This window comes from Priapulus caudatus, unplaced genomic scaffold (genome assembly GCF_000485595.1).
Source record: "Priapulus caudatus unplaced genomic scaffold, Priapulus_caudatus-5.0.1 Scaffold668, whole genome shotgun sequence".
NCBI classification, from domain to species: Eukaryota; Metazoa; Priapulida; class Priapulimorpha; order Priapulimorphida; family Priapulidae; genus Priapulus; species Priapulus caudatus.
The window spans coordinates 44,717-57,544 of NW_014577729.1; the positions used below are offsets into that span (position 1 = coordinate 44,717).

General features: G+C 46.6%; 2 protein-coding genes across 2 annotated transcripts in view; one reads left to right on the forward strand and one right to left on the reverse strand.

The window, feature by feature from the left end:
• LOC106812629 (nuclear pore glycoprotein p62-like) overlaps positions 1-11,452 on the reverse strand; it is a 12,762-nt gene extending 1,310 nt beyond the window's left edge. The window contains exons 1-10 of the mRNA XM_014816546.1: positions 11,232-11,452; positions 10,644-10,688; positions 9,419-9,577; positions 8,377-8,406; positions 4,708-4,752; positions 4,018-4,461; positions 3,275-3,628; positions 2,798-2,936; positions 2,207-2,366; positions 526-710 (exon numbers count right to left, since the gene is read on the reverse strand). Coding sequence (XP_014672032.1) covers positions 526-710; positions 2,207-2,366; positions 2,798-2,936; positions 3,275-3,628; positions 4,018-4,461; positions 4,708-4,752; positions 8,377-8,406; positions 9,419-9,577; positions 10,644-10,688; positions 11,232-11,427 — 1,757 coding nt within the window. The 5' untranslated portion in view covers positions 11,428-11,452. The remainder of the gene's footprint in view (positions 1-525; positions 711-2,206; positions 2,367-2,797; positions 2,937-3,274; positions 3,629-4,017; positions 4,462-4,707; positions 4,753-8,376; positions 8,407-9,418; positions 9,578-10,643; positions 10,689-11,231) is intronic.
• A 225-nt stretch (positions 11,453-11,677) lies between these two features.
• LOC106812635 (28S ribosomal protein S21, mitochondrial-like) lies at positions 11,678-12,737 on the forward strand. Its single transcript, XM_014816552.1, has 2 exons — positions 11,678-11,855; positions 12,166-12,737. Exons 1-2 carry the CDS (start codon positions 11,767-11,769, stop codon positions 12,341-12,343), a joined length of 267 nt encoding a protein of 88 aa, XP_014672038.1. The 5' UTR covers positions 11,678-11,766; the 3' UTR covers positions 12,344-12,737.
• Positions 12,738-12,828: the final 91 nt, after the last annotated feature.

Sequence of the window (12,828 nt, forward strand, 5' to 3'; positions counted from 1 at the left end):
AGCAGAGAGAGAGAGAGGAGACAGAGAGAGAGAGAAGTGAGGAGCAGAGAGAAAGAGAGAGGGAGATGGAGAGAGAGCAGAGAGAAGAGAGAGAGAGATGAGAGAGAGAAAGCGAGAGAGAGAGGAGAGAGAGAGAAGGAGAAGTGAGAGAGAGAGAGAGATGCTTATATACCTTCTTTATATGCCCTAATTTGCCGGTGAAAAACTGAGAGACGCCAGTATCTGAACAGTACTGGGGAATAGTATTAGACAACAGAAATTACCAAATCGTCTAGATTTTTGCAAATTTAACCAACGTAAAAACATTTTTATCAGGTGAGAGTTTGAGGATATATTTAGTAACGTCAGTTCTTACTTTTAATGTAAAAAAAATGGCAATTTTTTTTTACAAATTTTACCATGGAAAATTCGTGACGTAGTCAATTTAAACAATTTTAATTTAATTCAAAAAATCATAAAACAGATAAAATCGCGCGGGAGTTGACGCGGGCCGCCCGCAGGTGGCGGCACCCTGCGCGCACGTACGTGTGCTCGCGCTCGAGGTCGGCGTGCTGCGGGTAGGCGACCGACGGCCGCTCCTCGACCGCCTTCTCCAGGTTGACGAGCATGTCCTCCAGCTCCTTCTGCTCGGCCACGATGAAGTCGAGTTCGTGGTCGAGCCGTTGCTGGTCAAGCTTCACACGCTCCACGTCAGAATTCAGAGCCGTGATCTGCGGGAGAATGAACGGAGGGAAGTGGTTTTAAACTAGTACGGACGACAAAGGAAAAGGAACGGCTATTGTAACGATAACGCTCGGTGCGTTTTGAGGAAAAAAACAAAAACAGCACAGACGACTAAAAAACACCTTCACCCGCTCCACGTCCGAATTCAGAGCCGTAATCTGCGGGAGAACGAACGGAAGGAGGGAAGTGGTTTTAAACTAGTACGCACGACAAAGGAGCGGCTGTTGTAACAATAAACTTTTTAACCCGCTCCACGTCCGAATTCAGCGCCGTGATCTGTGGAAAGCGAATGAGGGGGCGCCCGTCTAAGCGAAGTGACTGCCGCCGTCGTGGCGACCTACGCGCAGGATGTCAGTCCCGCGGTCCCAGCTGGTCTGTTCGCAATTATTCCGCGCATGTGGGATCGGAATCGTCGATCTTACAGCACTTTGTTGCTGAGCTGCGTTTTTTAAATGGTTTTTATCGCATTCAGTCGAACCCTAATGCCACCTAATGCTGCGGAGGGGGCCCAATGTAGGACTGACCCGGTGTGACGCCAATGTTTGTTGTTATAATCACACCAGCCACGTTTTTAAACCAGTACAGACGACATAGGAACGGCTATTGTTACAATAAATCTTCGTGCGTTTTGAGGAAAAAACAAAAACATCACAGACGACTAAAAAACAGCTATTGTAACAATTAAGCCAGGTGCAAAAGCAAAAACAAAAACCAGAACGGCCAACTAAGAAACAGCTATGGTAACAGCAAACCCAAGTGCGTTAGGAAGGAAAAAAACAAACACGCATCTCACGAGCGAGTCTCTCGAGTAAGACAATCGCTGGCACCGACGCGGCGTCACGCATGCTAGGTGCACTCGGAAGAAAAAAACCAGACGTACATCTTACAATGAAGTAGAGTACACAATCTATTATCCGAAACCCTTGGGACCAGACACGTTTCGAAATTCAGAATTTTTTCAAAACTTTGGAATGGTAGTACAGTAAAGATATACATACTGTATATCCTGCAACTAGCCAGTACTAAAACCAAATTTTTCAAGAGGCCAAGTGCTGTACCCGTACAGTACAATATGTATGAGTAATGCCAAACACATTAATATTTCTGCAGTGAACCTTCTGCAGCCAAACGTGAGCTTTGGTGTGCAGACGACCTCCACGGGAAAAACTTTCGGTTTTCGGAGCTTTTTGGTTTTCAGAATTTCGGATACTGTACAAGCCGTATTTTTCGCGTACAGATATTTCCGCAAATTCAGACTAGACGGACAATTTCGCGAGTGGTTAATTTTGCCGTCGGTGAATTACGTATTATTCGGTATGAACTATTCGCGTGTTGTTATTTTCGCGGTCGGGGACGCGTTCGCGAAATTCGCGAAAATAAAAATCCACTGCGAAACATACAGCTTATACAGTAATAGATTGTGTACTGTACAATAGAGAAGCGGTGCAATCGCTGGATGGAAACGGCGATCACTCGCTCGTACCTTCTCTCCGTTTTCAATGAGCAGTCGATCCCACGCGTTGACCTGCGTCGCCTGGTTGATGAACACCTTCTCCTGATCCTCCAGTTCCAACGTCCACTTGTTTATCGCCTCTTCGAGCTGTCGGTAGTTCATGGAGGGCGCCACCGTCGCGGCCGTCGTCCTGTCGTCGTCAACGATGAGAAAAATTAGCGCGGGTCGAGGCCGCCGCGAGCGATTCGAGGAGATCGTTATCTTAATTATGGTTTTATATTAAGTTATCTATCGCTTCGTTATCTATCAATTTCGTTAAGAATTTTGCGTTGATTTTTTTTCGCCTCTTATTATCGTCTTATAGTAAATTATCCATCCCTTCATGATCTATCAATTTCGTTGAATATCGAGAATTTTGCGTTAATATGTTTCGTCGATGGTGTCCATATATCACGTCATATATCAGCCAAAAACAGACAAATTTGCCTGAAGGGCATCTTAGGTTATCATTGGGAAAACAGTAGCACATGAGCATGATGAACGACTATCAAGTGGGAAGCGCTGATGTCGAATAGGCAGTAAAACACTTCCTGTTAACGACACTAGGGGGCGCTCACTCACGTCGTCGACGTCACCAGCGAAGTGTTGGCGGTGGCAGCGGTGCCACTTGTCAGCGAGAATCCGCCCGGCGCGGTCGTGGTGGCAGCACCGGTCGAGATGCTGAGAGGCAGCGCGGCAGCAGTGCTGGTCGTCGCCGCGCCTGTCAACAGAGGGCAGCACCATGCGTCACGAGCCACGGTCGACCACGAAGACGCGAGGGGAGGAATCGCGAAAAGTTACGAACCGAATACTCAACAGTTTCTTTCGCAAAACCTCTTAAAAGTTAAAAGGCTGTTTTCTTCAATCTTTCAAAAGTTTTCTCTTCTTCAAAACTTTGATTCGTCTATGACCGTTGTCGGACGTTTCCAACAAAGCCGATACGCAATCTTCGCTTAGAAGCTTATAAACTTCGAACAACACCAAAAACCTTACGATCTCTCGCTTAAAACCTCGCGAGCCGGACGTCCGACGCTCTCTTGTCTCCTCTCTATTTCATACCTGCGTAGGAGAATCCAGGGGGCGCAGCCGTTGTCGCAGGTGCCTTCCTCATCCCGATCATCAACCCGCCAGGGGGCGCCGCCGCTGCCGCAACCCCAGCCTGCCCGATCGCGGCAGCAGACGGCGCCACCGTCGCCACGGCTCCTGTCACGAGACCGCCCGCGGTGCTGCCCCCTAGTGTCAACGCGGCGGGCGCAGATGGCGTGACGGTGGCGACCGCGGCGGCGGCGCTCGGCATCATGAAGCCACCGGACAGCTTCGGCGTCGTCACGGCAACGGCGTTGTAGCCGAAGGGCGCGGAGGCGGCACCGCTCGCAGCGGTGACTCCTCCGCCGCCGCCCCCGAGACCGAAAGCTGCAAGAGAACGAGATGATTTCTTTAAGTCGTTGTAGTGACATTTTTTATATTTTAGATAATTTTGGGGACATCTTCGACAATTTTGGTGACATTAACGACAGCTGGACTCCATCGGAAAGTTCAGAAAGTAATTCTCCTAGTTCTTTCCACAACTCTTTTTACTACTCTTATTCTTTACTAGGGCTGTAACGATACACATTCCTCTCGATTCGATCCGTATCTCGATATTAGCCTCTCGATTCGATTCCTTCGATTCGATTCCCAAAATCGGATCGAGGAAAGAGAATCGCAATTCGATTCGATTTCGGTGGATCGTTACAGCCCTACTCCAGTACTACCCCAAGTACAGTTTCCACTACGGACGGATAATGATTCCGGACACTCACCTGCACTGCTAGCTGGCACGGTGGTTTGTCCACCCAAACCGAACCCGCCACCAGCTGCTGCTGCTGCTGCTGTAGAGATGGGGCCGGCTGTGGGCGTCGCCCCAAAACTGAAGGTCGTAGGGTGTACGGACGCAGGCGGATTCGAAGCGGCGGCAGCCAGCGAAAATCCGCCCGCACTAGGTGTAGCAGTAGTGGCGCCCCCTAGTGCTAAACCACCTGCAGTAGGCATAGCAGTAGTGGCGCCCCCTAGTGCAAAACCACCTGCAGTAGGCGTAGCAGTAGTAGCGCCCCCTAGCGCAAAACCACCTGCAGTAGGCATAGCAGTAGTGGCGCCCCCTATTGCTAAACCACCTGCAGTAGGCATAGCAGTAGTGGCGCCCCCTAGTGCAAATCCACCTGCAGTAGGTGTGGCAGTGGAACCCATCTGAAATCCACTTGATGGCGCTAAAGTGCAAGACAGAACAGCAATTCATGTACAAACCAACAGTATGAGAAACTAATATTTTTAACAGTAATGTGTATGACTTCAGTGCATTCCAAGGGGATCGCAAGAAATGTAAATTGAGTTATTCACAGCAACATATCGCTCTACTAGTTAACGACTGAAGCCAAGTGGATGTTAGATTTTAAAACGAGCAAAGGAAATAGTTGCAAAAAGCCTATATTTTAAAATTCTATTAAGAGCCTCACCAACAGCTGCGGCAGCTGGTGTTGCAACAGCATTAGCAGGCCTTGCTGAAAAACATAAATACAACACAGGGTTAGACACTAACCATTTTAGTTCACTAGTCCACAGGACTAGTAAAAGAAAAAATGCACTAGTCCTTCCAAGATTCTACTAGTCCTGCCGAAGGACTCTTACTAGGCGCAAAGCGACGAGCATTGTGATTTGCGGGGAGGTAGGTGGGGTAGGAGGGTGGAGCCCCCCTTCTGCTAGGGGGTACAGGAGGTCTCTCCCAGGGTACAAGGGGTGTCCCCCATAAAGGTTTTGTAAAAGACATTCAATTGTATAAAATACATGTAACTTTGATATGGATCATAAGATTAAAATTTAAATTAAATTAAATTTTAATTCGAAAATAAAATTTCGGCCTACTTTGATGAGAAATCTGTGGATCCGTCACTTATCACAGAAAGGAATTTGGCCTCATTTATAGCTACAAACTGTTCCCGGCGCCTTGTATCGGCTATCGCCGTAATGAACCTCTGCAGGCTTGTCGTGAGGTAAGTGCTGCCGACATCTAACCCCCTTGGCCTTGTCAAGCTGGCACAGCTTGACTAATAACTCGGTGTAGGGCCTGCCGTTTTTTCCAATAGCATGTGCATTTCTAATGGGTTCGCCATTTACTAATCGCTGAGATAGATGGCGCGCGTGCACTGTCGCGTATCACTGCTCATACCCTCACACCCGCGGTGGCGTCCTTACTGGTCGGCTGCTACGGGCGACGGAAAATGGGCCGCGCGGCTCGCAAAGGTCACCATATAACGTGTATATACGGTGAAACGCCAGACTATCGTGGTGTGGTCCCGCCTATGGTCGCCTAATGAGAGCGCCGAGTCACGGCTTCTGTTTTGAGCATGTTCAAAGCAAACCCAAGGTTCGGGCGATCCTGAACGCTGGACACGCGTGAGAACGCGGTGTGGGGGTGGAGGTGGTTCGCGTAAGGTCGCGAGACAGAGCGTCGTAACATCTCCATTAAGACGTATATCCCGCGCTAGCGAAGCACGCGTGGCCAAAGACGCTGCGAAGAATGGTAACATTTTCAACGGACGAATTCATGATTCGTGTCTCATCCGATCGCCGATCTGTGTTCAATGCCGAATCTGTCTCGCCGACGCGCAGCGGCCTCGCCTCTGATAGCTAGTTCACTTCGGCATCGTCTTCCCTACTCAGTCTAAACGCACAACTATACCAGTTGAAATTTCCCGAAATATCTAACCAGCTTAGTATAGATCCGCCGTGAGTAACTGTCGTAGAAACGCCGTGCAGGTCGCCGGTGCATTCGCGATACACCGTAGTAAGACGCGTGTAAAGAACCCCAATTGAGCGTTGTGAAGAGCGCTGCGGGAACGCCGTGCATCGCCGTGCCCAAACCCATAGATTCTCAATTAGATAACGCCATAAACGCGGAGAGTCGTGCGGCGGCGCCGTGAGACCGCAGGTATAATCGCACAGGTCGCGGTAAGAGCGCGTTTTTTTTAAGTTTGTATATTTGTTGGGACTTTTTCTCGGCGTTTGTGCTTTCGCGGTATTTTGCCGCGACCTTGTACAATTTTCTGGTCGCCGTACGGTCGCTGGATGGTCGCCGCGTGTTGTGAGCGGGATAAATCATATTTGGTCGTCTAGTTACATAGGTGAAAACCGTAAATGAATTGGAAAGTCAGACGTGTGGCAAAGTAAGGTGCAAAGACACTTGGAGGAACATGCTTGATCTCTGCAAAGTGCTCAATCATCGTTACACGTGCTTGTGGCCGTGGGCTGACGTTGATTCATCGTTGTTGTTGCGGTGCTTAGTGTCATCTGTACACGTGCTGCGTGTGCACGTGACTAGCGGTGCGGTTGTGCGTGAGCATATTGCGACGGTACAGCGCTGTCGGTGCCGTGCGATAGGCATCGTCCACGTATTTTGCGTTGCGTTGTGCGCGTGGACACGTGCGGCGTGCGTGCATGTGTCAGCTGTATCACCGCTGCGTGTGTGCGTTGCCGTTGTGTCACGTGTGTGTGTGCGTGCGTGTCCACTACCACGTGCGGGCGTGCCCCGTAGTGTGCACGTAAACACGTGCGTACGTGGCGTGTGCATGTACACGTGCTGCGTAATGCACGGTACACGTGACGTGCGTGCGTGTCGTGTGTGGACTTACGTGTGCACATACACGCCTGCGCTGCGTGTGCATTTACAGGTGCGTGTCGTACGTGGCACGTAACACTGTGTTCGTGGGTGCGTGTGCGGCGTGCTGTGTGCGACGTCACGTGCTGCGGGCGTAGCAGTGTGCATCGTCCTATCGTGCGCGTCGTGCGTTGCTTGCCGTGTGCACGTACACGTGCGCGCGTGTGCACGTACACGTGTGTGCGTGCGTGTGCACGTACACGTGTGTGCGTGCGTGTGCACGTACACGTGCGCGTGCGTGTGCACTTTTATCACCTCTTTTGATCGCCACACACCATTTCAATCTCAGTTCTGGGTCACTTGGGCCCCCACTGTTTCGTGAACAGGCATGGTCCTTGCATTTCTTTTTGCTAGGATCTTTCTGTGCCCCTCGGAAGCATCATGCGCGTTAACAGTTTCCAAACGATAGTTTGTAGTGCCGGTGAAAAAACTACCAGACATACAGCCTGCACCACAGGTCATACCCTTGGCTGGGTCATACTCTAGCCACGGGTATGACGATTTCCACGCTGGCTGGAACGCACGCATCTTTTTCGTCTTATCATAGACACGCTGGCCATCTATTTTCTCCTCCTGCGATTTACGTTTGGAAGGTGGAGGGCGAGCGCCGTCCAAATACTTCCACATAACAACCTTGATGTTAGTAGTTATACTATTGGATAATTATGTACCTACTATTAGCTTCACTACTATTTGTATCACTGCTTCAAGTAACACACGCATGCGATGTGGTTGCGATGTAAATACCTTGCTATGAGAGCGTACATAACTGATTAGTTGCGTTATTTCTACAATCAGACCGTTTGTTCTATGTCAACAGCTGTCAAGCGATCGATCCATAGACTGGGTTCGTGGTCCCATTGTTTTTAACAATGTTTGTACTGCCGTAGTAGGGTCTAGCATGCTTAGAGGGGAAACTTGTTAATGGGACAAGTTATATATAGCTCTTTGGATCTTGGATGAGAGACGCTGCCGCCGGTAAAATCGATGGGAAATTGGGACGGTGAGGGACGGGGAAATATAACTAGTCCCGCCGGACTAACTGCTATGGGAATCTACTAGTCCTTCTGATTTTTTACTAGTCTCGGACTAACGGACTAGCGTTAGTGTCGAACCCTGCAACACATGAGTCTAAATTTTCATAGCACACTTACTGAGAACCATTTCCTACTGAAATGTTCCTTAAATCAATAGACAACATCACACAGCGTGTACAATCAAACCGGTACTACAGGAAATCTTCACAGAAGGGCCACTTGTCTATAAAGGACAATTTTGACATTACCCCCCCCCCTCCGAGTTTCAATTATAGAGTGAAACTGCCTCTATAGAATGGGAACATCTATAAAAGACATAAAGACATAAAAGATATCAAAGACATCTATAAAAGCTTTGGTATTTATTGTTGAGTGACCCACTATATACCGGTATGAATTTATACCTTGTAACTAACTCAATAAAATGTGCTTACCTCCTAGCAATCCCCCACCAGATGGCGTAGCTGGAAACACAATACATAAAAACAAAATTAGATCATAAAACTTGCTATCGGGACGTAGAGATTAAAGTAATTATTGCGAGAGTTTTCCAGTGTTTTCACCACTTTCATGACACCTACCGTTATTGCTTGAATAACAGCAATTGTCTAGAGTAACAATAAAATGTCTTAGAACCTTCGTATTTACCTAAAGCTGCCAGTTTCAAACTAATCGTTTTTGTAAACATTCGTTTTCTGTCATCTTTAACTAACAGGAAGTATGGATTAGCTTGTGGCGCCACCGCTTATCTGCCATAGACACAGTACAGGCACGCACTTGTTTTCAATTCATCACCGACACAAATACAAGTTTACCAATTCTGCCATTAGGCATTATCGCGGCACGATACAATGCATTGCTGTTACGATGTGTTCATATCCAATTTTCTATGCTATAACTGCATAAAATCTTAGTATTTTTAATGTTGGTGTAATCAGTGATATTTTCGCTGTCAGGTGAGACTATATTCAGCTATATTTAGTTTTTCTGAGCAAAGATCTCGCAATACAGGCTTTAAGTAAGTAGATAATAGAGTATGAAACACGTAACGAGTATGGTAATTAATGAGTATGGTAATTGTAACAAAGTCTCCCATGACTCATGCATGCCCACCACTATCACACCAGTCTATTATTACCATAATGTGTAATCAGGGTGCAAAATTAACGCGAGTCCAGAGTCAATTTCAAATACTCCCTGATTTACTGTCGGACTCCCTGATTTGCAGGAGTCCGTGCGACTCCCTGAAAATTCTGCTATACTAACTAGTTCGTTCCAGAGCACGGACTCGCGGAATTACCGTATTTTTTCAGCAAATCTTTAATTTTGAACTTCAGACTACGGACTCCCTCATTTTGCTGCAGACTCCCTCTTTTAGAGGGCTGGGAGCCCTCCCTTGTTCAAACGTTAATTTCTACCCCTGAATCACCATGCCAAAAACTCGGCAAAATAAAATGTCAAAAAAGAATTCCATACAAAAACTGAATCCGGTCGCGGGGGCAGCACCGCTGGCCGCCTGTCTGAACGAGAAGATGCTAGATGGCGCCGGTGCAGCAGCGCCGGCAGCCGGGGTCCCGAAACTGAAGCCGGTGGTTGCTGCTGGTGTCGGTGCCACAGTCTGACCCAGCATTCCTCCTGCATGGCACAAAGAAAGCTTTTATAAGAGCAACATCTACCAGCAAAAATACCTTCGATCGCACACCAAAGAAAAACCGTTCGACGACTCAATTATACACATGCACTCGGAATCACTTCGACAAAATTGTTCGAGTATTTACTCGATGCGAACTGCACATTCGATGGTGGCATGCGTATTAAAATGAGATCACATGCACGATATAACTGAGAATTTTCTGCAATCGGCAGAATTACCAAGTGATAATCCTGCCGTAGTGGTGGCGGAGGGTTGTTGGTTTCCAAATGAGAAACCTACAAGTGCAAAGTTCATTTAGATAGGTGGAGACATTGCAGAAATACGCAACACCATTCTCGAAGCGAGTTCAGATGCAGTTACAAACCCAAAACTTAAAACGTAATCCCATAAAATGTGATTACTGTGAAAGAAAATAGTGCAGTTTGGCGAGCAAGAAATGTACTTTTTAACCATCGTTAGAAAGTGCACGTCTATGTCTACACAATAGCTAGTGAGTTTGGAAAAGATACTTACGTCAATGCAAGCTAATATTTGTGAGTTTAAATTAGATATCGAGTTATAACTTATATATTCTACAAACCTGCTGCTGTAGTAGCGCTCATAGGGTCTATGTCCCCCAGGGTACTGCCGGAACGTACCCTGGGTACGGTCCGGTATACCGGAATGTACCCTGGTAACTATCTGATATGGTTAGGGTTAGGGTTAGGGTTAGGGAGTAGGCATAGGCGACTCCCTAGACTCGTTAGTGGAGTAGGCGAGGTACGGTCCGGCATATTAGATAGTGCCAGGGTACATTCCGGCAGTACCCTGGGGGACATAGACCCTCTCAGCTGTAGTAGCAGCCGCCTGTGGAGTCCCAAATGAGAAAACTTGGAAGTGCAAGAAAATCATAAATAGTCATCAATGGAAACTAAATACCTTACTAACAAGTAGTAGTAATGGCGGTAGTAATACCAGTGAACAAAATTAACGTAAGTTACACTGCAGAGTGCTACACACTTCTTATAGTGTCATGTATCTGCAAGTCGATATTTATTTTCTGTATACCTGGTGCTGTGCTGCCACCTATCTGTGGGGTTGAGAAGGAGAATCCTGAAAATAAACAGAATTTTTCAAAATTCAAATAAAATGCACCATAATACGTAGCAATTCTTTGACAACACATCCGGATATTTGTGCGACAATCCTACTACATGTTGTGTATTAAACTTTTACATTTTTCGTTAAAAGAGGGGCAGTGACGGTTTTAGAGCGAGAGAGCGTTAGGGATACTGTTACTTTCTATTATATAATTTTTTATCTACGTTCGATTCGACATAATCGTTATTTGTGTCACGTGTGCGAGCGGAGCATCGAGACGTCGAGAGACGTCATCGCAAAAATCCAGACGCATAACCCTAAGCCTAGGCCCCTATGGTCTTTCGCTACCCCTTCAGGATTCACCCTTCAAAATAATGTTTTCTGCATCATTGTATTTTTTTGCAAATTATGGTGATAAATAAATTATTTGAATTGAATTTGAATTGAATAACGATATTCTGCTGGCTGCTTGATAATGCGTATCTACTTGTGGTCGAGGAAACACCTCGTGGTAATAACTCGTGATTTGTTAGACATTAGCGGTTTGTTACTGACCAGTAGCAGGTGTGCTTGCTGCGGCACTGGCGCCAAACGTAAAACCAGGATTGCTCGTTGATGACAATGATGTAGCGTCTTGTGCTGGTGGCAGTGCCAGTGGTGCAGCCGCTGCCGGCTGGCCGAACGAAAAGCCAGTAGCCTGACCGGTACCGCCACCAAATGTGAAACCACTGGGTTGATTTGTGCCAGACATTGCGACTATATAAAGAGTTCACTGTTTGCTATGCTGTTTGTTAACTTAGAATTTCACATGAACGTAAACGAATTACTCAGTTTGATATTGGCGCAGGAGATCTCCACGATTTGCGACACGATATCGCAATGCGAGTTTAAAACGAAGTTTGTAAATAAATTAGATAGTACGTGTATAACAACTAAATGTTACTCAAAGTGAAAGTGATGTAATATTGGTTTTTAAACACGTCAGTAAGTAAAAATACGGTAATAATAGTAAATCAGCAAACGATTTACGTTACAACTTTCCGCTCCTACCGCACTCTGTCGGTGACCGGAGAGACTAACCGAAATTGCCATGGCTGCAAAAGCTCACTTACAGTTTGTTTCAAAGACTGTTTTAGTACGAAATGGTGACATAGAAGAGGCCATGAGATCACTGAACAGGTACTAGACAAAGCTCATCGATCAATCATTGATAATACTGTGCTGTATGATGTATCATGTACTCAGTATATACGGTCAATAATTTCCTCTTTCTCCACTCTCTTTGGGGACGTATCTAGTCTAGTGCTAAACTATACCAACCATGCATAGCTATGCTAGCTGCATATTAGCTTTGCATAGCATGCCATACTAGTTTATGGCTAACCATGGGGACTGCTGTTTTGCCTGGCTTTGGTGCAAGTTTTAATTGCGCGTTGCTACGTCACATCGCGATCACTGACACTGGTGTTTGTACATGATCGTGTTTCAGGGTGATGGGGTCCGAAGGGCTGCTGGATATCATCAGGAGAAATCGATACTACGAAAAGCCGTGGCAGGAGCGAAAGCGGGTCGCCTATGAGAAGTGCAAGGCCATCTACAATTCCGAAATGCAGCGCAAAGTCGCCTTCGTCATGCGAAAGCATCGGACTAACCCGTGGCCAAACTGACGATCGCGATTGCAGTATTGGCAGTGACACATCCTAGCAAAGCACACGAAACCTAGTGAGCGCAGATGTACATTAGGTCGGCATTATCACAGACAGTTCACATGAAGATGTATCTACTGTAAGACCACTCCTGGAATAACATGTGCTGCCACTGCCACTCACCCACATGACATTGTTATTTCATTGCATTGCAGTTCTGAAGTTCTCTAACCTGTACACACTTCTTGGATCAGTGTAGAACTGATACATAACAGCTTCAATACTTGGAACCCTTGGCAAGTGTCAACAGGCTAGTCTAAAACCGTATAGTGTGTCAAGTGTGCTGTAGGCTGTGGCGTGAAAATTATAGTTTGTAGTGCTCAATGACAATAAAATACATTCATATTTCATATTACATTTGCGATTGATTTACGGCATACGCATTACAAAAAGACACATACAAATATAATTAGTCAAAAACGTGTAATAATTTATATACAACAGAG